At 41.7% G+C, this 21,214-nt stretch overlaps 2 protein-coding genes across 3 annotated transcripts; both read right to left on the bottom strand.

The window, feature by feature from the left end:
• Positions 1–15: 15 nt before the first annotated feature.
• On the bottom strand, positions 16–8,271 carry atxn7l3a (ataxin 7 like 3a). 2 transcript variants are annotated; one of them, XM_029507838.1, is made up of 14 exons: positions 8,038–8,271; positions 7,369–7,408; positions 7,141–7,240; positions 6,940–7,072; positions 6,676–6,847; positions 6,460–6,557; positions 6,360–6,382; positions 6,228–6,273; positions 5,605–5,642; positions 5,430–5,498; positions 5,283–5,326; positions 4,524–4,595; positions 3,343–3,479; positions 17–3,258 (listed from the first exon to the last, which is right to left on the bottom strand). In XM_029507838.1, exons 3-14 carry the CDS (start codon positions 7,189–7,191, stop codon positions 3,035–3,037), a joined length of 1,107 nt encoding a protein of 368 aa, XP_029363698.1. In that variant the 5' UTR covers positions 7,192–7,240; positions 7,369–7,408; positions 8,038–8,271; the 3' UTR covers positions 17–3,034. The 2 variants fall into 2 exon arrangements, with proteins under 2 accessions (XP_029363699.1, XP_029363698.1); XM_029507839.1 differs by lacking the exons at positions 4,524–4,595; positions 7,369–7,408; positions 8,038–8,271 and having other exon boundaries at positions 16–3,258.
• A 3,115-nt stretch (positions 8,272–11,386) lies between these two features.
• On the bottom strand, positions 11,387–19,258 carry ubtf (upstream binding transcription factor). Its single transcript, XM_029509511.1, has 21 exons — positions 18,928–19,258; positions 17,002–17,060; positions 16,325–16,497; positions 16,122–16,205; positions 15,865–16,020; positions 15,704–15,768; positions 15,479–15,605; positions 15,282–15,392; positions 15,035–15,168; positions 14,789–14,930; positions 14,667–14,708; positions 14,431–14,541; positions 14,167–14,322; positions 13,931–14,077; positions 13,571–13,681; positions 13,397–13,485; positions 13,108–13,297; positions 12,973–13,020; positions 12,772–12,825; positions 12,569–12,697; positions 11,387–12,464 (listed from the first exon to the last, which is right to left on the bottom strand). Exons 2-21 carry the CDS (start codon positions 17,036–17,038, stop codon positions 12,336–12,338), a joined length of 2,235 nt encoding a protein of 744 aa, XP_029365371.1. The 5' UTR covers positions 17,039–17,060; positions 18,928–19,258; the 3' UTR covers positions 11,387–12,335.
• Positions 19,259–21,214: the final 1,956 nt, after the last annotated feature.

Here is a 21,214-nt window from a genome sequence, read left to right as displayed (position 1 = left end):
AAATTATGGAATGAATCAAATGAACCTGCATCTGGCACTTAAAGATTTGGAGCGGGATAAAAACCCTCCTGATTATGCTGGACTGCTCTGGCTTCAGTGATGTCTCAAATTAAAGCATTTCAAACCAAACTGGTTTCACTGTTTGTGGTGCAAAGAACTGAGCGTCCGTGGACGGTTTGTGTTTATTTATATACAAACATCAGTATGCATGGCAGTGAAGAAAAAAAAAAACCTATGCATCACATTATGTTCAGATACAGTCATTCACACATGCACTCGTTGGTGCATGAAACTATATATAATGGAAACCCACAAGATTTCGTTCTCCGTCATTGCACTCACATGGATACACAAAGAGCCACAAGAGAGCGTCAGCTGAAGGTGACCGGAGAGTCGGATCAAACGGACCGCAGCATGTCAACAACAGCTCGTTTATCTTTAGTGCATGTCACAAGATTTTACTGCTAATGATTTAAAAGGGCACCATTGATAACTGCAGACCTCAACACACTCCCAGAAATGAAACAGTTTTAGAAACAACTGAGGCTGTCATGAGGGACTGTACAAAGTGTTCTAAAAATAAACATGAATTTAACTTGTTATTATGGAGCGGGGCTCTAAGGGTTACGGAAATCCTATCAAATTCATTTACAGGGAGTCCTGCTTCTGTCAAAAATAAGTTGCATTTTGTCTGTCATGGCTCCAGAACTGCCTTGGAAATGTCTCTTGAGGCTACACTGGCAGCTACTAGAACAAGAACCAAATCTGAGGCTGAACATTTACTAATCCATCAAGGTCAAACACTTCTCTCTTATGCCGTTCATTTCCTGTCCTTTCCTGAGACCGGTGTCTAATCTATTCCTCCACAGTGACATGCTGATTGTCCTCACTAATCAATTTTTATGGAGCATTACATGACTTGTGTCCAACAAACACACTTGAGTAACCTGAAAAATCTAATTTCTAATGTCACTAATTGGTCTGTTGTCAATAAACCTCAAGTAAAAATGAAATGAAATCTAGGGAAAATAAAATTTCCCTAGATTTCAGACCAACTCTATGGCCACAAAAACAACAAACAAAAAAAAAAAACACCACTAAACAAATCTACTTGTTGAACCTCTTCCCAAAAATCATCCACATGCTGTCCCTCAGTTTTTACAACAAAAACTGTGGCAGAAAAGTCTTTGGGTTTCTTAAACCAATTTATAAGAAGAAAACAAAAACTTCTCTAAGACAGTGACAGTGAAAAGCTCAAAGCACATTTTTTAAACACTGCATCTCACCTCACAGCAGACATTGTTGGTTCTAGGCTGTAAAGACGCAGACTTACTGCCTTTATCCATGAATAAGAAGCGGAGCTGCAGCGCTGACCTACTTACATGGAAACACAATCCAGGTTTTATACTGAAGAAAGAAGAGCTATGTTGGATTCATGATTCAAATGCCATCTCATGTCATACATTTACTGTACATGTGCCCTAAAAGCCTGTTGGCTCATCAAATATCAAAATCTGCATTTACACACAAATAATATACACATCAATTAAAAGGTGACCAATAAAACTTAAATATATTGTTGATGTAAACAGAAAAAAGTTAAATATTTAAAATGGCACATACTTTCACAAATGTCACATTCTACGATGCATAGTTTTGTGAAAATATAAGTGATTACACACATGCACACCCTTTAACCATACACACACAGTACACAAAAAAGTGACATCCACACTGAATTTAAGTCAGCATACAGAGGCTCGCGCACACACACACACACACACACACACACACACACACAAATTGTGCAACACGATGCTAGAATTAAAAAGCCACTGATGAGTACTCCAGTATACGTGTGTCAAGTGCTGAATTTTCCTCACAACTGAGTTAAAGTGAACACAGAGTCAAAAAGTGGGAGGACAGTCACGGGGTCGCCAACAGAGACGCATTTCACTGAGCCACATCAAGACCTGAGCCTTTTCATGCTGTTGAGGAAAACATTGGGAGCCAGCAGAAAAGAGCTGACCAAAGGTCTCACACCTTAAATAAGCCGGTGGAGTTCGATAGTTAACAGGCTGTCTCCAGCTCCATTTGTTAGTGGACAAACAACAGCAGAGACCTGAATGAAGCAAAGCCAAATGAAGTTTAGACTTACTAACATCAGTCATGTGAAAATCCCTACAGTCAAAATGGCCGCTCAAGGTGACACTTTAACAGGGAAGGAATTTCATTTTTTCCAGGTGAATCCTTTCAAACTGCAGCGCTCAGTCTCCTCCATGAAATTTTCTCCACAAAATGAACTGCTGCAAAACTATGGACACCTCAGCCCAGTACATTTAGTCTGCAGCAGTAGCTGATGCCATGTTATCTAAATGCTAAAACACAGTCCCATTTTGAAGAGCAGCATCTTTACAACTTTGTGGAAAGTATACAGTAAAAAGCCTTTTCCTGTTTCAAACAGAAATTCTTCTGAGCATAAAGCCTGTCCTGAAGAGATGCTTTTCAAATTTAGTTTGCTGTGTCGACATCCCTGACCTTAACGCCATCCAACTGGAACACACACCATCAGTCAGACCTGCTGTTGGATCCGTCTAACGCTTTTGTGACTGAACGGGTTCAACTTTCTGCAGTCAGGCTCCAGAACCTGATGGAAAGTCTTCTCCAAAGTGAAGAGGCTTAAAGGTTATAGCAACATTTCAAGACAACGGCTTCAGGAATATTTAAATTTGTCACCCTGATATACACCTAAAGGTGACAGCAGCAGCTATGTGTTGGTCTGAATGTTTCTGAAAGCAGGAGCTGAATGTCCAAAATAAGTACCAGATACTCTGAACGGACTCTGTGACTGACCAAACCTTTTAGATCAATGTGATTCACACAGATTCATGAAACAGGAGTAATCTTCATTAAAATAGAGATGCCTTATCCTTTAAGGCAAAAATGATTAAAGAACTACTGAATCAAGCTGAATCCTGTTCACACCTGCAGGTATGAAATAAGGACCTGATCCAGAGGGGGTAATGGGATGTTGCTAGTTTAAGTCATCATAGATACTTGTAATAGAAGGTGCTGAGAGTTTGGGCCTCTTCTTTTTGGTCGACAAGCTGATATTACTCTGAGAGCTGCTGCTGCTGCTGCTCCCTCCAGTCAGGCCTCCCCCTCCTCCTCCTACACTGCTGCCACTGCCGCCGCTATTCAAACCGAGAGAGGTCCTCTTCTTCTTTTTCGGCTTCCTAGACTCTGAATGGTTGGTGCCTGTGAGAGGGATAGAATTTTTTTAAATCCACAGCATCTTTAAGCTCTACATAGAAATCACTGTGTTCCGTTCTTTTCCCTTACTGGCTTTAGATGAGGCAGAGTCGGTGGGTGAGATATCAGGAGAGTCTTCCCATTGCAGGCGGCTCATCAGCATCTGTCCATCTGGAATGTCAAAGCTGTCATTCTCCACAACAGCGTCTGCGTCAGTCAGCGATGGCCTGAACCAAGAAACCCAGACACAGTCACAGACTGTTAGACTGGTGGGGACATATCCAAGATACACAGTACAATTACGATATCATGGCTTTAATAAATATGGTTAACTAAGGGGCAGTATGATTTCTTTTACCTGAGCACAAAATGAGTAGTGTATTAGTATATGCTGGAGTGTCACTGATCTATGTAGTACCACATCATTTATCAGGTGTCATCCCGACTTGTTTTCCACAGAAGCTTTCCTCCCACTCACCCCTAATCCCTTTGTTACTCTACAAAATGAATGTTCAATAATGTCTGAGGACTTCAGATGGCTCATGGAAATAATTAGCCATTAGAGCTGAAGGGCTTTGCCAAATGAGTCTACTGGCAAAAAGCTTAATATTTGCAACTGCAGTAATAAACAAATAATCATTTCAACAACTTTCTCAGCTAAATTATGAAGCCCTTGTTGTTCCAATTTTCGAATTCAAAATTGTCCCAATTTCTTGGTTTCACCCATTTTTGGGTTAATAGAGAAAGCAGCTGGTTGAAAGAGAATAAGTGATGGTGAAAGTCTCTCCACTGTGAAATTATGACTTCAGTGTTATCAAACATAGATGGACTGGAGGTGTGTGGGATGGATGGAGTTTTGGTTTCGCCATTTTGGAACAAGAAATCACTGAATTTGCGACTTTTATCTATTTTCAAGTTAGATTTTTGTTGCTGTTATTGGACACACAAGTTTCTGATTCCCATTATGCCCTCTAACAGAATCCCAAACTGACCCCATCAGCTGCAAAATATTTTACAGCTTGACAGCAAAATGCTCACAAGTCCTAACAATAACAATTTGCTATCACCAATCACCAATATATTTAGTTGGTTTTTTGATAAATAAGAGTCACGTTGTTCCAATTTTTCAGCATGATTGGAAACAGCAAACTGCATCAGCAAGCCCCTGCACCATAAGGGTCAAAACACTCATTCAAACATGATTTTAGTTAAGTACACTTGTGGGTGAGGGCAGGGGGGACGGGGTGAGGGGGGGGGCAGGGCACACTCACGCGGACGGCCCTAGGAGGAACACCCTGACGGCCCTCCTCTGTTCGTCCGTGTGCTGGGGACATCGCTGAGACCTGGTGGGACACAAGGTGGCATTACACATCCCTGACTGTCCGTCACACAGCTTCATTAATAAGCCTGCCTCTAACGACAGCCACAGGGAGGCAGGTGGGACGGACTGCTGAGGACGCAGTCAGTGACCAATCACGTGAGACAGAGTAACGAGGTGGTTAACAGTAAAGAAATGTTAGATGTTGGTCACTGACGAGGTCCTTCTTGGTCTAATTTAAAAACAATCTCAGAGCGTAAATCTCGTCATTTCTGAGACCTTTGAAGAATTTGACTTTTAATTTTTGTAAAACAATTTTGTCAATCACTGATCCAATGAATTGCCACTTGTGTTCCCCTTAGTTAGTCCCAACAGACATGATCATTTTCATAAATACACAACTGAAACTGATCATGTTTCCAGAATCCACATGCAACCATAACCTTCAGCTTCTGACAACACTTCTTAGTGGTTTAGTACGAATTTCCGTAACAAAGCTTCACAGTAGGGCCAAACTGAGAGACGTACAGACACTGACCTCAGAATTTGGATTAAAAGCATGGCGACACCAACACAAGGCAAAGTGGTACAGTACCTGACTCTGTCCTGCATTATCCCAGATATTTACTACACAAAAGCAGTTCAGTTTTCCCAGAGTAGAAAAGTTTTATCATGAGTTAATCTATGTGCCAGCGGATTATACAGCAATTACCTGTTACACATCTTCTTGGTGTGCTCCGAGATCACCCCACATTGCTGTGAAAGCAATCACCAAGTTAATGATCGACATTTTCACCACACGAGAAATGAATGAACAAAAAGATCTGCAAGCTTAGGTGGATAAATGAAAGCTGCTTACTGTTGTTAAAAGGGATCTGACTTCATCGGGACCCAATGTTTCATAACTGATGCCAGTGTTGTAGTTATACTGAAAGGCATACAATAACTTATCAATACTGTGCAGTGAGTCTACAATACTAGATGGGAAAATCTTTTAGTCTTAAAGTCAACATGAACAGGAAGAAATTTGTCACCTTGTAGGACTCTGAGCTGATGCTGCTCCCAAGCTCCCCTGGAAAAAAGAAAGAATTATCAGGTATCTTCACCCATAACGTGCACAAAACAGGACTGTAGCTCCATAAATCTGGTTCTACATCTACTTTATTTCTACGTATTATTCTGCAAAACTTTTGAAAGAAAATGTCAGGTTGAAGGAATGTCATACATCAGAGGAAAACAAGCTGCTGTCAACATGATTTCAAATCAAATGCATAGTCATATACACGTCACAGTATGCTGTGCATTGACTCACATGGAAAATGTAAACGGTTCGGCAGAAAATGGGATAAAGTTGCAAGCTCCAGTCACTGTGTATTCCCCTACAACTGCATTGTGCTGACACTTTGGTCCAGGATCAGACACCAAAGGGTGACCTCAACTGAAACCACTTTCGTTTTTGAAATCTTTCTGGCTATATTACAATGTGGTTGGGATTAGATACTTGTGTGTCAGTTTTCTGCTTCCTGTGACAAAGGAAACTGTGGGACATTGTGATCTGCAACAAAGTAATCAGGCTTCAAGTTTGCTGAACGGACCAGGGAGCAAAACATCTGAATGCAGAACATGAACACGAACACACACACCCTTATAGACTCACCATTTTTGTGTTTTAGAGATTTTGATCTTCTTGGTGAATTTTGATTCTGGACAAAGAAAAATGTTCAGATTATACTCCCCTCATTATATATATTATAATAGATCTATGAATTCCAAACAAATGCAAAAACACCTTATCTGACTTTCTCTTCTTGGCTGCGAAAAGAAAAGACGCCAGTTATAATGTGAAAGGCAGAGCATAGATTAGAGTTAAATAAATTTCAGGTGCTGACCCTTTTTTTCTGCCCCGTACGACCAGTCATTATCATTAAGGTCATCATTGTCTTCCTGATCACTTTCAGACTTGCTCATGTTGTTATTGCTGGCTAACCTGTTTAAGAACAGAAACAAAAACAAACTAAAAAAAAAAATCATAATACAAATCATATCAGATTGTCACATGCATAGGTGCACATAAAAGCGCAGCAATGAGTCCTTCCCTGACTGACCTGCGGTTGGCGATGCGACTGCTGTTGCGTCCCATACCGAGACATTTTTCCAAGTGTGGGGCGAAGCGAGAAGCTGCTATCAATCTTTTGCAGTTTGGACACTCGCACTCTTTGTTCTTCCACTGATTGTACACCTGCCCAAATATGTCCACTCCTGGTTGATCCACAATTTCTGTAACAGTTAACAGTGAGCACATCACATGTAAGAAATCACACTGACGACCAAAGAGGAGCCAAATAGATCAGAACAAACTTTGCACCAACCAAACTCTTTCATGCTTTCTTGGTCCGTTTCATCCAAAAAGAAGTATCCCTGTTTCACAGCTCGATGCACTTCGAAACACAGGCCCAAACAGGCATCTTCCACCAGCTCAGAGTAGATGTCATGGACCAAGGCCTACAATATGAAACATATAATTAAACACCAATACAAACGGTAGATTATTTTTAGGCAGCATGTCTCACCTCCAGCTTGGTGTTGTCTGGGCCTGACAGGGGCATATCCTCCATTTTCATTTGAAAATCTGTCTTTGAAATCTTGATAGCAAGGTAATGGGATATTGACCTGTAAATGTAGAAAGCAGAAAACTAAATTAGAGCCACACCATGATGGTGGCTCAACAGGATAACAGATTTTAAGAGTGAAAAATCACATCAGTCATCAAGAATCTAGTTGAGGAGCAAAACACTCACTTTTAAAATAGTGATCAGTCCTTGCAGATGTGTCTTCATTCTGTTGGTGAAGAAAATAGCTTTGATAAATTAAAGTGTAACCTCTGTAGAGTTGAATATACTGTCAATTACTTCCACTGCTGATAAACAAACCAATTATTTCCTGATTGATCAATTTATACATCCTACGTCTTGTTTACTAAAATACATCCAGTTTATAAACACAACACACTAAAAACACGGTGATGTTTTGTTACATCTCACTAAATAAAATGACTGAAAATGTTTGACCATCACATTCACCGCTGCTGAATTTCCTGGTGTGGTTTCAACTTTTCGATTAATCGACTAAAACCCCATAAGAAGTGAGCTCCTAACATCTCAATACGTGCTGTGTGGCAACTGAGGCCGAATGCGTCTTGATTTACTCAACAAACAGGACAGGAAAATCTCGATTTGAACAATTCAGCTGGCGGAGATGAACAGATAAAATCAGCTAACTGTCAGTTTGTTAGCAAACTCTTTAACGTTTGCGGTTCAGCGTTTGCTAGCTAGCCTCGGCTAACGTGCTAACAGCTCAAAATGCAGGAAAATCTCTTCAGTGGAGTGAAATTGGGGGGAGGGGGGTTGATTTTAGAGAATGAGATGATGTTGGGTGTTGAATTTGAGGCTGAAACAGTTTCCTCTTACCCTGTCATACCGAAAACTCAGGCAGTTTCTCTGGAGCCAACATCACCGAGTCGCTAACACGAAGCCTGCTCGTCGGCTGTATCCATGTTCGGGAGGCCGGTGAAGCAACAATAATAATGATAACAACAATGAAGGCTGCTTTAGACTGCTTTGTTGTTGCAGGTGTCGCCCAAATTTAAGACAAAAACCTCGTTGAACAGCCAGCAGGCCAACCGACCGAGCAGCCAGAAGCTAACACCGGCACTGAGCTGCGGACTTCCGCTTTGACCTTTGCGAATAAAAGCTCCGGACGTTAAAGTTTGTGAGTCGATGTTGGAAAAAGAAAAACAACAAACAAAAAACAAAAAAACATATAAATATATCAATATAGTCATGATAGAATTAAAATAAGCATGATGAATATTAAGTATTTAAAGTAAAATGCTTAATGCAGCTCGATACTTAAGCAGTATTATCATGGTTCCTATTTCTTAAAAACAATTTCATTGTCTTTTTTTTTTTCAGTTTCAAGATTCCACAAAAAGCCTAAGAGGCTTATATTATTTCTTATCATCTTCCATTAACATGACAATCACAGGGGCCATCTTCTATGAACGTGTATGTTATGTTTTCACTTCTGATCACAAATGTTTCAGTCTTGGCCCGACCTCTTCCAAGCTTGATGTGGCCATCGTACAATTATGAATACAACCCTCAGCCATTCTTTTTTAGAGTTTCTTCTTCTCTGGCTTGCTAAAATGTGTTCTGTAAAAACAAAGGAAATTAATAATCCAATGAATAGAGCTGAACAGAGCAGACAATGCAATGCAGTTTCAATGCAACTGCGTATTACTGTTGTCTCATACTGAGCCCGTCAGATATCACTGTGTCCTTGCTCCATCCATACTTGCCCATGATTTTCCGATAAAGCTTGTTGTTGCTGGGCAGCTTGTGTGATGCAGCTGAGGCCTTGTTGGTCATTTTATATTGAAGGCGCAGTCAGCATGTTTCCGCTATGACTGGCAGACTTGAGGCAGGCCAGCAGGCTTTAGCCTTCATCAGACCTCCCGTCTTGACCAAGGCCCGGTCTGAGTCTGAGAGGGTCAGAGGTCACCGCCAGCATCAGTGTTCACTCTGTGGACACACTCCCATGTGACAGATTGACATGCTGTCCACAAATCATCATCAGCTGCAGGGGTCTGATCCTGGTGGGCCACAGGAGGGTTAGCCAAACTCAGGGCAGATGTTGGATTATTGGTCCAGGCTCAGTGTTAACCCTCCAGTTCTCCCTGAATGGGCTGGATGGCTTCATGTTCAGCTCACCTGAACTAGCATTTCTCCAAAAGGAATTATGTACCGTTTCAAATGACACAGAAAAATCTATTTTTAATTTTGCATGGTGCATGTTGAACAATTGAAAGCATTGATGCATTTGATAAACAGTCCAGACAGAAAAGCCACCAATTTTAACACAAAAGCGATGCACACATTAGGTGTTAGACACATTTTGATTGCTTGTGCACGATTAAAATAAAAAGACACTTCTAACTGTTAAAGATCATTTTTATTTGCCCAAATACTTGAACTACAAGGACATAAGAACACCCTCAGCTATAGAAAACATCAATTTTTGTCAAATGATCAGCAGTACAAACTTGTAAAGCTTTGCTTGTCTTAGATATTTCTATAAACCAACATAAGGGAGAGAACAACAACTAAAACAGGTGACTTGAACCAAAAATTCTCCCCCGTGAGTGAAAGGCTCGGTGGCCTCAGAAGTCACAGATGAGGGTTTGCCAAATGAAAATACTAACAAAACAATAAGCACTCAATACAAAAACAGTATTTACAAAAAAATTACAAGTTTTTTTTAACCCCAAATCCACTGGCAACTCTCTTCCCCAATCCCTTTTGCAAACTCCCATCGATCAATATCGACAAACACTTTCCTTTTCCCTCCCAGAGTTATTTAAATAGTCCACGCTGGTTTTATTTTAGTCTGTGATGAAATTCATAATGGTCAAAATCAGTCCATTACTAACAGAGAATTAATAAGTTGCCATGTCCTCATCCAAAACGACAGTCTGTCGGTAACAAGTGACATGACAGCGCCAAGCAGAAGAATTACTAAAGACCTTTGGAGAAAAAAAAAGAAAGAAAAGAAAAAAGATTTAACAGTATCTACATTCATGGTGTTGGTATGATGTCCCCACACAGGCATACATGCACGCTGCAGTCACATCATGGTATGCAACAAAACAGCAAAAACATCACACATTAAAGCAAAAACACACATACACCCTCATATATACACAGTTCTGTGCATGCATGCACACAAACTCACACAGAGGGACAGATTTACAATAAGTGCACACTTTTTTGGGATAAGCATCAGACTAAAATCCAGATGGATTAGAGTCAATACCATTAACATTTGAAAAGAAAAACAGATGCAACCATAAAGTTTAACATCCATAAATGATTCCAGATGAGTGAGAATGCAACCACTCACAATTAAAACAAAAAAAAAAAAGCAGAGGAACAATTCATTTAAACCAAAAACGTAAAAGAAGGGTTCTGGAAGAACCATACACCAACTGTATGACAAAACGCTTTAAAAACCAGTCAGATTTAGCTCTAAATGAAGAACACAAGTGCGATCCCTTCAATGACAAACCACAAACACTAAACTGGTTGTCACTGCTGGACCACAACAAACTGAGTCAAACACGATTGTTTCAGACACATGAATTTATGCACTACAAGAGATGACAGTAATTTTCATGAATAACACCTGTCAATAACATACACATGGCAATGGATCCTGCAGTGCCTATATTATATATGTAATCCACCACCATTGGACTTTTTTGTTTTAACACTGAAGCACAGTGGATGTAAAATGTTTAACTTAAATGTTTAGGTGAAAAATGACATAAATCTATCTATAAATAAATGCTTATGTATAAAATGCAAATAATCAAGTATGAAGTGGATCAGCCAATCGTTTCATGGAGCCCACGTTACAAAACCATAACTACTTAATTTTCTAATAAAAACCACACTGAAGATAAATGTTATCTTAAATAAACTGCAAAAACTGGAATTCAGGGGAAGGACAAAAGACATTTCAAAGGACGGCATAGGCCTGGAAACTAGAGTAAGGGCAACTGGTTAAAAAAAGTATAAAAAGAAAGAGACAACATTTTTTTCTGCAATGGTGCAGGAACGGCTTCATTGAGGCCTGACTTAGATTGGAGAGAGGATGCGGAGCAGGACATGACACTTTCCGTGAAACATGCAATCAACCTTCTTGTTTCATATTTGGGCTTATTAATTTAGATATTGTATCTGATCTTCGAACATCGGCTGCACCTCAATCTAGCAAATAAATCAATTTCCAATGACTGTCAGCTTTCCTTTGGAAGTTTTTTTTTTCTGAGTAGTTGTGTCAAAAAAGCCTCATTACATCCACTTTGGTTCAACAATGTAAAACAATAAAACATGAAAAAGTCAAAGGGAGGGGGGTTAATACTTTATAGGCACTGTCTTTAAAAAAATAAGAACACGGGTAAGAAACAAGTTCTGAATTTCTCCAGCAACAACGACAACAACAAAAACAAAACCAACAACAAAAAAGACATTCATAATGGCTTGATTTTTTCCTGAAAAAATACCACCTCTTTAAGAACCAAATGATAAAATCTACATCATAAATTGAGAAGACAACAAAGCAACAAATGCCTGGGAAAAAAAAAAAAAAAAAAGAAAAAATTCAAATGAAACATTCTGAGTGCAATTTTTCAGTGCCCCGCACATCCCCCTTTTCCAAAAGTGATGCCCAAAACGTGTTCTTTGGCCATGAAGCCTGATCACAACTCTTGCCATCTGTCTTCAACTAATTACCAGAATAATATAAGAAACACTGGAGGGTAACTCATTACCCTGGACATTAAAACGCTAACCTTAAACCACTGAGCCTGCAAGTCAAGATTGAAACCAGCGGCGGAAATGTTCATGACATCACCAAACCAGTGGGATGCTGTTTTTGGCATAATGTCAGTGGCCTGGGCTGTGACACGGCCATCACACCAGGGAGGGAATGAAACAGATTTTGGACAGAAGGGCGGGGTCCCTCTGTGAGCACAGATCACCAACGCAGCAACATAAAGTGGGTGAGTGTGAAATGGATGAGGCAATGCAGGGGCTCCCTCTGGTGGTGGGAGGAGAGCAGGGTTGGCACAGTGGCAGAGCTCCCTGGACTCTTGGCTCAGCTCAGCGCTGCTCAGTTCGTCTCAGGACGACGTCGGCCCGACGCATCAGTCCGAATCAGAGTCTGACGTTCCCTGTGAATTCGACTCGCTGCTGCTGTCCTCCGACTTGTTCTCCTTGTCCTCCGCCTCGTCATCGTCATCGTCTTCATCATCGTCATCGTCGTCATCGTCCTTCTTCAAGATGGAATACATTGAGAAATTGAAAAAATAAATACAATTTTCAATCAGCACAATCAATACTTTTTCTCTGAAAATCGCTGATGGCAAACACCACTTACGTCGTCGTCATCGTCGTCTTCATCATCGTCATCCTCATCATCTTCACTGGAGGAATCCGCGTCAGAGGAAGCTTTCTCCTGCTCGTCGTCATCATCATCTTCTTCATCGTCCTCCTCCTCCTCGGTGTCCTGTGGACACAGAGACATTTAGTCACATGTATTTCTCAGTATTTGGGGTCTAATGACTGGAAAGTGGCACTCACAGATTTCTTGGACTTCGCCTTGGGCCCTCCTGGTTTTGCAGTTGTTCTCCTTTTCTAAAACATCAAACGGAGGAAACATTCATTCAAATATGTGCGAGAGAGAGTTGAGAGTTGGGGAAATATTGGAATCAGTGCGCTGTAAATTTCCTTAAAGAGTGCACAACAATTATAACGAAGAAAAAAGTAAAACAACTGACTTACTTGTGAATTGTATTCTTTGTAAGTGTTTCTCTCTTGAGAAGATAAGCTCTGTGGAAGAAGAAGGTTTTTGTTTGAGGGGGGAAAGAAGTCATGACTTATGTACTGAAATCTTCTTATCTAACAATCATTCCTTACAGCGAGCCACTGTTCCAGTTGGACTTTGTACTGCCTCTGCTTTTCCTCAGCAATCTTCTTGTAGCGGTCTTTGTCCTTCAGTGGTAACCTCTGCCAACGGCTGCCGATCTCTGCCATCCGCTCTTTCATCGGGAGGTGATTCAGCTCTCCGTTGGACAGCATCTCCTGAGAGAACTTTTGATATCCATTTCTAGATTCAAAAGATAGAAACAAACACCATAAATATTTCAGGATATCATTACCTTACAAACATGCAACAGCACAGATGAGTGGAATGGGGGAAACTTACGATGGTGGTTTCTTGGGTTCACCCTCAAACTTCATCTTCTTCCCTGAGGCAATGGCAGCAGCAGGCGAGCGCATCTCACACAGGTCTCTCTGTCGAGGCACAGATCACAGATGGTTACTTCACTGGGACCATGAACAGATATTAGGAAGTCCTGCTGAACATTTACAGTGATACCTCATATCTTTTCTGATCCTCTGCTGCCTTTTTGATCCACATGATCTTCTCCTTTTTCTCCATGGTGCTCCAGGTGGCTTCCATCGCTTTCTGTGCCTTTGGCCGATCGCTCTGGAAAACCAATTGTTTTACATTATATACTGATAGGTGACGAAAGAGAGCACGTATCAAAAACAACTTTTATTTTAGATGTTAGGTGTCAACGGCTGGCTGAAGATACCTGACACTACAGTGTCTTAAATGGCGTCATGTGTTGACAGCATTCATCTGCTTCTGCCTTTTTTGGGTGATTTGGTGTTTACGCATGCATGAACACTCAGCAGTAGTTGCCAGTGACTTAAAATCAGGAGTAATGTGCACCTTAAACCTGGCCAGGTAGTCTCCTATGACACTCTGCTGCCAGATGTCCTGAGCCGTCTTGGGAGGGTCTGGCAGACGACTCCGGTCTTCCTTCTCCTTCTTCTCAGATTCGGCCTTCAGGACCGTTTCTAGACGTTTATACTTCTCCTAGATAACCAAACAACCAGATATACATATATTTTTACATTTGATCAGTACATATGGTATAATTTGGCTTTTGTGATCGGTCTACTAACCTTCTTCTTATCTGGCAGTTCATTCCACATTCGCGCCAGCAGTCTTGTAAGTTCGCTGTCAGAAAGATCTGGTCGCTCCTGCTGCAGTTTGGGACGTTTCTCCTCAGAGAAGATGAACATGGCTGAAATGGGCCTCTTGGGTTTCTCTGGATTGGTCTACAGATGCGGAGCAAAAAAATATCAGAAAAGAATACGACAATGTTTATGTCATAAATTACAGAAGCGTGTAAACGTCGGCACAGACTGTTGTTTATTCAGTCTTACCTTTGCTTTTGGGTTTTTCTTTTTGGAGGCAGGACTGCTGGCTCCACTGGCCTTCCTCAAACCTATCTTATCCTCACCCAAGACACGCTGCTGCTCCTCTGCTGATAAACTCTAAATATCCAAGAAGAGCAGACAAAATATAAATAAGAAAAGTATAACACAGAAACGAAAGCACTTGTCATGATGTTAACACTGAGCACGATAACGCAAGTTAGAGGAATTAAAAAGAGACTTACACTGAGAAATCTGTTCATCTCAATTTCATACTCCTTCTTTCTCTGGAAACACAAACAAATACATTATGACGAAGCTGAATGGTTTCCTTTTTCCTCAAAATGTGACTTGATTCTGAACTAACCTGTTCACAGCGTTTCTGATAGGCGTCCTTCTCTGCCTGTTTCAGCAGCTTCCACCTCTGGCTACACATCACCATTCGCTCCGTGCTGGGTACGTCCTTCATGCTCGACATCAACTCGGCGCAGAACATTGAGTAACCATTTCTGGAAGTGGCATTACACACACACAAAAAAAATGTCCATGCAACTCTATGATAGGACTGGACTTGTTTTGATGCGTCAGCAGTGCATTTTCAGCTCCAACTCACGGTGGCGGTTTGTCGGGCCGGCCGTCCGATTTGTCCTTCAGGTGCCTCTCAGCCTTGGTCAGGGTGGACTTCACGATATCTCCCTGGGTCATGTTTAACTCGGGGTGCTGCTGGATGTACTCCCGCATTGTCTCCTAGAATATTAAAAAGGACCCAAACATTTAAACATTGAATATGCTTCTACTGACAGTACATCAACACCATTTTTCAACTCTGGGGAAACACATCGCCATCCCTTTAGTCTCACCTCATACTGCTTCTGCTGTTCCAGGGACTTTGTGATCCATTTGAGCCTTTTTTTGTCAGACAGCTGCGTCCACTGTTTGCCAAGACTGTCCTTAATGTCTTTGGTGGTCGCCTGGTGTCAAACAGAAAGTTTTTTACATTTTCCACACAAATTTACCCATACAAGTATTTCACATGTCAAAAAATGCCCAAGCATACATCTGGGTGTGTTTTGAGGAAAGCTTTCTTCTCATGGTTGTACCACAGCTGCTGTGGTGTCTTGGGCTTCTCTGGGACGTTTGAACCTTTCTTGGTCATGCTCTCCACCAGGTCTGGGTGTTCTTCCCTACATTTACACATCATACAAGAGCATGTTAGTTCAGTTATCATCCTTAAATATGCCGGGAAAACAGGACTAATGTTCCCAATGTGAAGTTATCTCACCTGAACTTCATCATACTTTGCACAAATGATTCTTTGTCTCTTAAGAAGTCATCAACGTATTTTTTCTGCAGAATAGAAAACAATGTTATTTCATACTTTTTGAAACTGCTTCAAATAATGCCAGAGTCAAAGTTGAGGTGTAGCTTTTGTTTTTAACTGACCTTCTTTTTGTCTGGCAGCTCCCTGTACTTCTTTGAGAGGATTTTTGTTAGATCTAAATTGCTCATCTCAGGGTGTAACTTTGCATATTTCGCCCTCTTTTCCATGAAGAAACGGAAGTATGGAGTCAGGGGCTTCTTGGGAAAATCTGGATGTTTCTGGGTGTAAAGTGGAAACAAAATTGGATTAAATATTCATAATTTATTCATAAATTTATAGATGTTCCTCATTGAAGAAATTCTGTGGTGTTTTCACTCACCTTTATTTTCTTGCCCTTGTAGGGGTTCTTAATGTAATCTTGAGCATCGACTATTAGTTCCGTCAGAGTCCTGAATTTACGAATCTGCAATTAAAGCAGCAAAATAAAACGCATTAACTAACCCGAGGTCTATATTTGACATTTAGCAGACAATACAGCTGACTGTCAGACAATAATCATGAGTGTAACTGCAGCTGACTCACCTCTTTTGAGACCTCCTGCCACTTCTGCTTACACATCTCTGCTGTGTAGGAATTGAAGGCCACCTTCTGCCAGTCGAGGTGAGACTCTGATGTTTTGTATTTGGTCAGGTCCTTCTGCGGCAGAGCCACTTTCATGGACTCTAACAACTTTAAGAGGTCATCCTGTGCCCAAACTGTCACGATGTGAATGCGACAGAAATAACAGTTAATCAAGTAATTAAGACTCGCAAGAGTCTGCTCTGTTAGAACTCTAACTAGAGGAAACATTATTATATCAACTGTAATTTAATTCTTTTGATTACTTATTTACTCCATATGGCATAAGAAAATAGTAAAATGTAACAAAATCATCTTAATGTGTTATGTAGATTGTATATTTTTTTGATTAAGACACTGGATTGTTCCATAATGGGATTAATAGAATATCTGTCTATCTATGAGAGGTGGTTTTTCAGAATATAATTCTGTCAAGCCTCATAACTAAAAAGCTAGAACTGTTGGAAAACGACTTAAAATACCTACCCAAGTCAGTAGGTTTTGTCCAGTGCGCATACTTTCTTTAATTCATTATTGCAGGTAATACTTGCATAACATGTATAAGTGTCACCACATTTGGTTTTTGTTTTCTTTAATGCATACATTTGTACAGAAACGTGTCAGTTTATATTCTGATATACCTTGGTCTTGGGTGGTTGCCTCCATTTCTCCATTCATTTGTGGTTTTACTTTCTTTTATCTAAAAAAAAAAAAAAAAAAGTTAGTAAAATAAAAATGAAAATAAGATTCTTAGATTAAAATAATCTTTAATAAAGAAAAAGCTCAGGTAATCTTATTAAAGTTGTTTTTATTATGGGATTAAATTATAATGTTTAGATTGTGTATATATATTCATATGATTGAAATTGATCTGACACGCAACACAAAGTGTGTGTGTTTTTAAAGTCCAGCTGATCTTCGCAGGTGGCGGATTTCAAATTTGCCTCTGGATAATGGTTTATGTTCATTACACCGCCCCTTAAACGTTTACGCTCCATGGTGAGACAGGCTATTGCCTGTGACGGCTTCAAATCTCAAATAACACTGCGGAGCTTCCAACTAGCACAACTAGCTTCGACAACAGGAGTCTCCGTCGAGCAGAGACAACAACAACAAAAAAAAAATATATATATATATAGAAATAAAAAAGTATATCGCCAGCCGGACTTTGTCGCGTTAGTGCGGTTCTTTATTCCGCAGCTACAACAACGACGACGACCTCCCCAAAAAAAAAAAAAAAAAAAATTACGCACAGGAGCGACCATTTTCTGGCTCGGTCCGCTCGGTAATGGAGGATTTTCTCGCTGTCGGGAGCGGAGGTTGGGGAGGATCCACGGAAGGAGGAAGCGAATGGACGTGGACGGGCAGGCAGCTGTAGGCGACCAGCTGACCACGGACTTTGGGGGGATCTGCTTTCGGAGCTCCGACGGAGGGGAATGGTGGCTCGGAAGAACTGCAGCCAAGTGCGCCACTCGGCTGAGGCGCCTCATCACCGATGGACGCGCATCTAGCTCCGCCGCGCAAACCCATAATCTTCCCTTCCACCGCCACCCCCCCACAAAATAAAACAACAAAAAACTAAAAACCCTTCACCGAGGCCGGACAGAGGACAGCGACACAATAATCGCATACATTTAATAAACGTGCTTCCAAAGGCGGGTTTATTCCGTGTTTTTCACGGCTTCTGGGAGGAAAGACCTAGTGCATTCTTCAACGAGGCGTAGCCGAGCCGTGCTCCAATGATGGCGGCTGCTCGTTGTTCGTCGTGTCCTTGATGGCCCCCAGCTCAGTGTGGCGTTCACGGTGTGACCTCTCTGCGGCCGAGCTCCACAGAAAACCGTCCAAACACCGACATTTTCTGCGTTTCGGAGCCGCTCCGACACCAAATATGTTCCATTTCTTTGTAAAGTATAAAGATGTGGATGATTTTTTTTTTTTTTTTCGTTTTAAACCGGACTACACGACCAAGGACGGCTTGGCACGCCAATTTAGCTTAAATCGGATATTTCTCGTTATATTTACAGATATACACTTTTTAAAAATGCCCTTTGATAACAGAACTTTAAGATTGTTTATTTTTTTAAGCAGCCCAGCTTCTCAAATCAAATTATTTTTAATAAATCTTTTTTTTTTAATTAATTTTCTTTAAGCAAACGTTAAGCTTGAATGAGACTTTCAGTGGGAATAAAAGCGTTAAAAGTCCGTCATAATGTCCGCCATGCACGTCGTGTTGTCGGCGGTGGAAGGAGCTTCACGGGAAGAAAGAAGAGAAAAGCTGGGAAATGTGCTTTTTTTTAATCGGCCAAAACAGCAAAAAACAAACAAAAACAACAAAACCGCCTCCGTCCGTCGACGTTTAACGGGGTAGAGTTTATTTTGAAAGGCGGGGGTTTAACGGCAACGGGCGGTTTAAAACGGCCGTTAAATAAAGATGGACGGGGGGAGAAGCGTTAACAACCGACCGAGGCTCGACGGGCTTCCCTGGCGCGACACAACGAGCCCCAGGTCCGCCGCCATGCTGCTTCTCCTCCGCCTCCTCCTCCTCCATTCTTACGAGGAAACCTTACCGTGACAGGGTCCAGATGGCGCACTGCAAAAACGGGAATAAAAACCGACGAGCCCCGAGCTCAGAAAGTTCGAAACCCCAGGGCGTTGCGTTGCGATGCGGGGAGAGCGATCCCCGTTTCCCCCTCCTTTCTGCTCGGAAAGAGAGCACATAGGCGAAGGACCGGGCTTCTCCGAGCTCGGTCTTCGGTGGATCTGGGCTGGTCGACGGAGAGAGAGAGGTGGGAGAGAGAGGGCGAGTCTCTGCACGGTGAGATATTAAACCCGGATCCCTGATGGCTGACCCAGAGAGGCGGCTGGCTGTTCCGCCGACAGCCGCGTGGAGGTCTCGGCGCGGAAACCGCCGCTAATTCCTTCCCCCCCTCCTCCACCACCACCACCACCCGAAGCGAAAAAAAAAAAAAAAAGAAAGAAAGAAAAAAAGAAAAGAAAGAAACAAAAAACACACAAAACAACAAGAATAGTCACATTTCGATGGGGGGGGGCGGCAAGTAGCAGAAAAAATAAAAATAAGAAATAAACAAACGAAATAACGGCCGCTGTGTTTTACACGTATAAGAAAAGACACCACGTTCACCTTACGGGCCTCACACAGTTCCTTCCCCGCAGCAGAGGACAAGAGATTCGGGCATGGCCGCCCTCGTCTCGTACCCCCCTCCTCCCCACCCGTTGGTTTATTTCTCAGCCACAAAGAACCGAACCGATGCGGGTTTGAAAAATAAACACGACCGATGTTTTATTTCACCACCACCACCACCACCACCTCCTCCACCTCCTCTCCTTCCTCCCGGTTCGAGCTTATTTACGGCCGTTTGTGCGTGCAAGCGAGCGGCTGCTGCTGTTGGCTTACCTGCGTCTCGGCGGCGTTGTGGAGGAAGAAGGGGAGGGTTGAACGATAGCCAGCACTGCGCCGTCGGTCCTGGGCTCCAGTCCCCGCAGAGATGGTCCTTCCCCCCCGCCTCCATCTCTCTCGCCGTCTCCCTCCACTCAACGCGCAGCAGCTCCTCTCCATCCAACCATTTCGCTCTGCGGAGCCCCGTCCACGTCTGTGCCCCCATACTTTCTGAACCCGAGCCGCTTTATTCTCTTTCTTTTCTTACATGTATGCATATAAAAAAATATATAAAATTTTATTTTATGTTCTCGGTTCTGCTTTCCAGCCGAAGTTTTTTTTTTTTTTTTTTGCATGGCATTGCATTTTTCCTCCGGCAGCTGGAAGTTTCATGAAGAAGCCCCGAGCCGTGGTGAAGGGTTTGCCTTCAGTTTAATAGAGCGCGAAGTTAATGTTATGCAATTAACATAAAAAAATACTAATTAAAAAAAAAAAAAAAAAAAAAAAGTTTCCACTCGTCACTCATCGGTGTCAGATTTGCACTAAAGAGATCCGCGGGGAGCCTCCGTACCTTTGCACATTGCTGGGTTTGGCTTTTTGCAGACAGTAAGCGTCTGTTTGACAGCTTCATTTAGGCCCGGCGTGTTTTTTCCACTCAACTCCACCTTGTGTGTTTGTGGGCGGGAACCCGGACCGTCCAATCCGGGCCGTCCGGCTGAGGAAAACAAATGACTCTCAGGCGTTCGGCCTTGTTAAACCGTGCTGCCTTCACCGGCTGTGGGAAAACTCAGACTCATCTTGTCTTCTAGAAATAAACAAAATCATGGACAAATACACAATTGAGTAGTTGTGTTTTCTTTTTTGTACATTTAAAACAAACCTAATTATTGTGATATTTAATTTTACCCCTCGCCCCCAATAAAGAAAAAATACTAAAACACACACATATATATAAATTCATGTACAACAAGTTTTACATTGTGTGTTTTCTGTTCAAATATTCACACAATGCACTGAGCCCAACCAGCTCACCCCACTTTTTGTTTTACTTTCCCCGCTGGAGAGCTTCTGGTGTGTAGTGTTAATCACAACAACCATAGTTGTTGTTCATAAAGTTAATAATAAAAATAAAAAATTGTAAATTAATAAGAAGCATCTGAAATAAACTTACAACGAAGGTGAACGTGATTAAATCAAAACGAGATGAGTATTTTGTCCTCCTGTTGTGGAGTTAAAATGTCACATTTCTAACTAAGGGTTAAAAGTATACAGTATTTTCCTAACAGGAGCAAATGAGTGTTGGAGTTTACTTGACAGCCATGAAGGCAGCATGGAGCTGACTGGCAGGCATCGTGGTCCAATTGAACAGCGTCTGCTGCTGTTCGATGATAAAAGTCAGCTGAGGGCGATATGAAGCTTGTTTTTTTTTTTATATTGCATTCACGATAACGAGCACT

The sequence above is a fragment of the Echeneis naucrates genome, chromosome 8 (assembly GCF_900963305.1).
Source record: "Echeneis naucrates chromosome 8, fEcheNa1.1, whole genome shotgun sequence".
NCBI classification, from domain to species: domain Eukaryota; kingdom Metazoa; phylum Chordata; class Actinopteri; order Carangiformes; family Echeneidae; genus Echeneis; species Echeneis naucrates.
This window is presented reverse-complemented; position numbering and strand designations above follow the sequence as displayed.

Coding starts and splice junctions, on each gene's coding strand:
- atxn7l3a (XM_029507838.1), bottom strand. CDS start 7,191: ATGAAAATGGAGGATATGCCCCTGTCAGGCCCAGACAACACCAAGCTG. Junction 6,383..6,459: donor GTACGGGGCAGAAAAAAAGG/GTCAGCACCTGA, acceptor TTCTTTTCGCAG/CCAAGAAGAGAAAGTCAGAT. Junction 6,274..6,359: donor AGAAGAGAAAGTCAGATAAG/GTGTTTTTGCAT, acceptor TTCTTTGTCCAG/AATCAAAATTCACCAAGAAG.
- ubtf (XM_029509511.1), bottom strand. CDS start 17,038: ATGAATGGAGAAATGGAGGCAACCACCCAAGACCAAG. Junction 16,021..16,121: donor ACAAGGGCAAGAAAATAAAG/GTGAGTGAAAAC, acceptor CTTTACACCCAG/AAACATCCAGATTTTCCCAA. Junction 13,021..13,107: donor AACTGGAACAGTGGCTCGCT/GTAAGGAATGAT, acceptor CTTCTTCCACAG/AGCTTATCTTCTCAAGAGAG.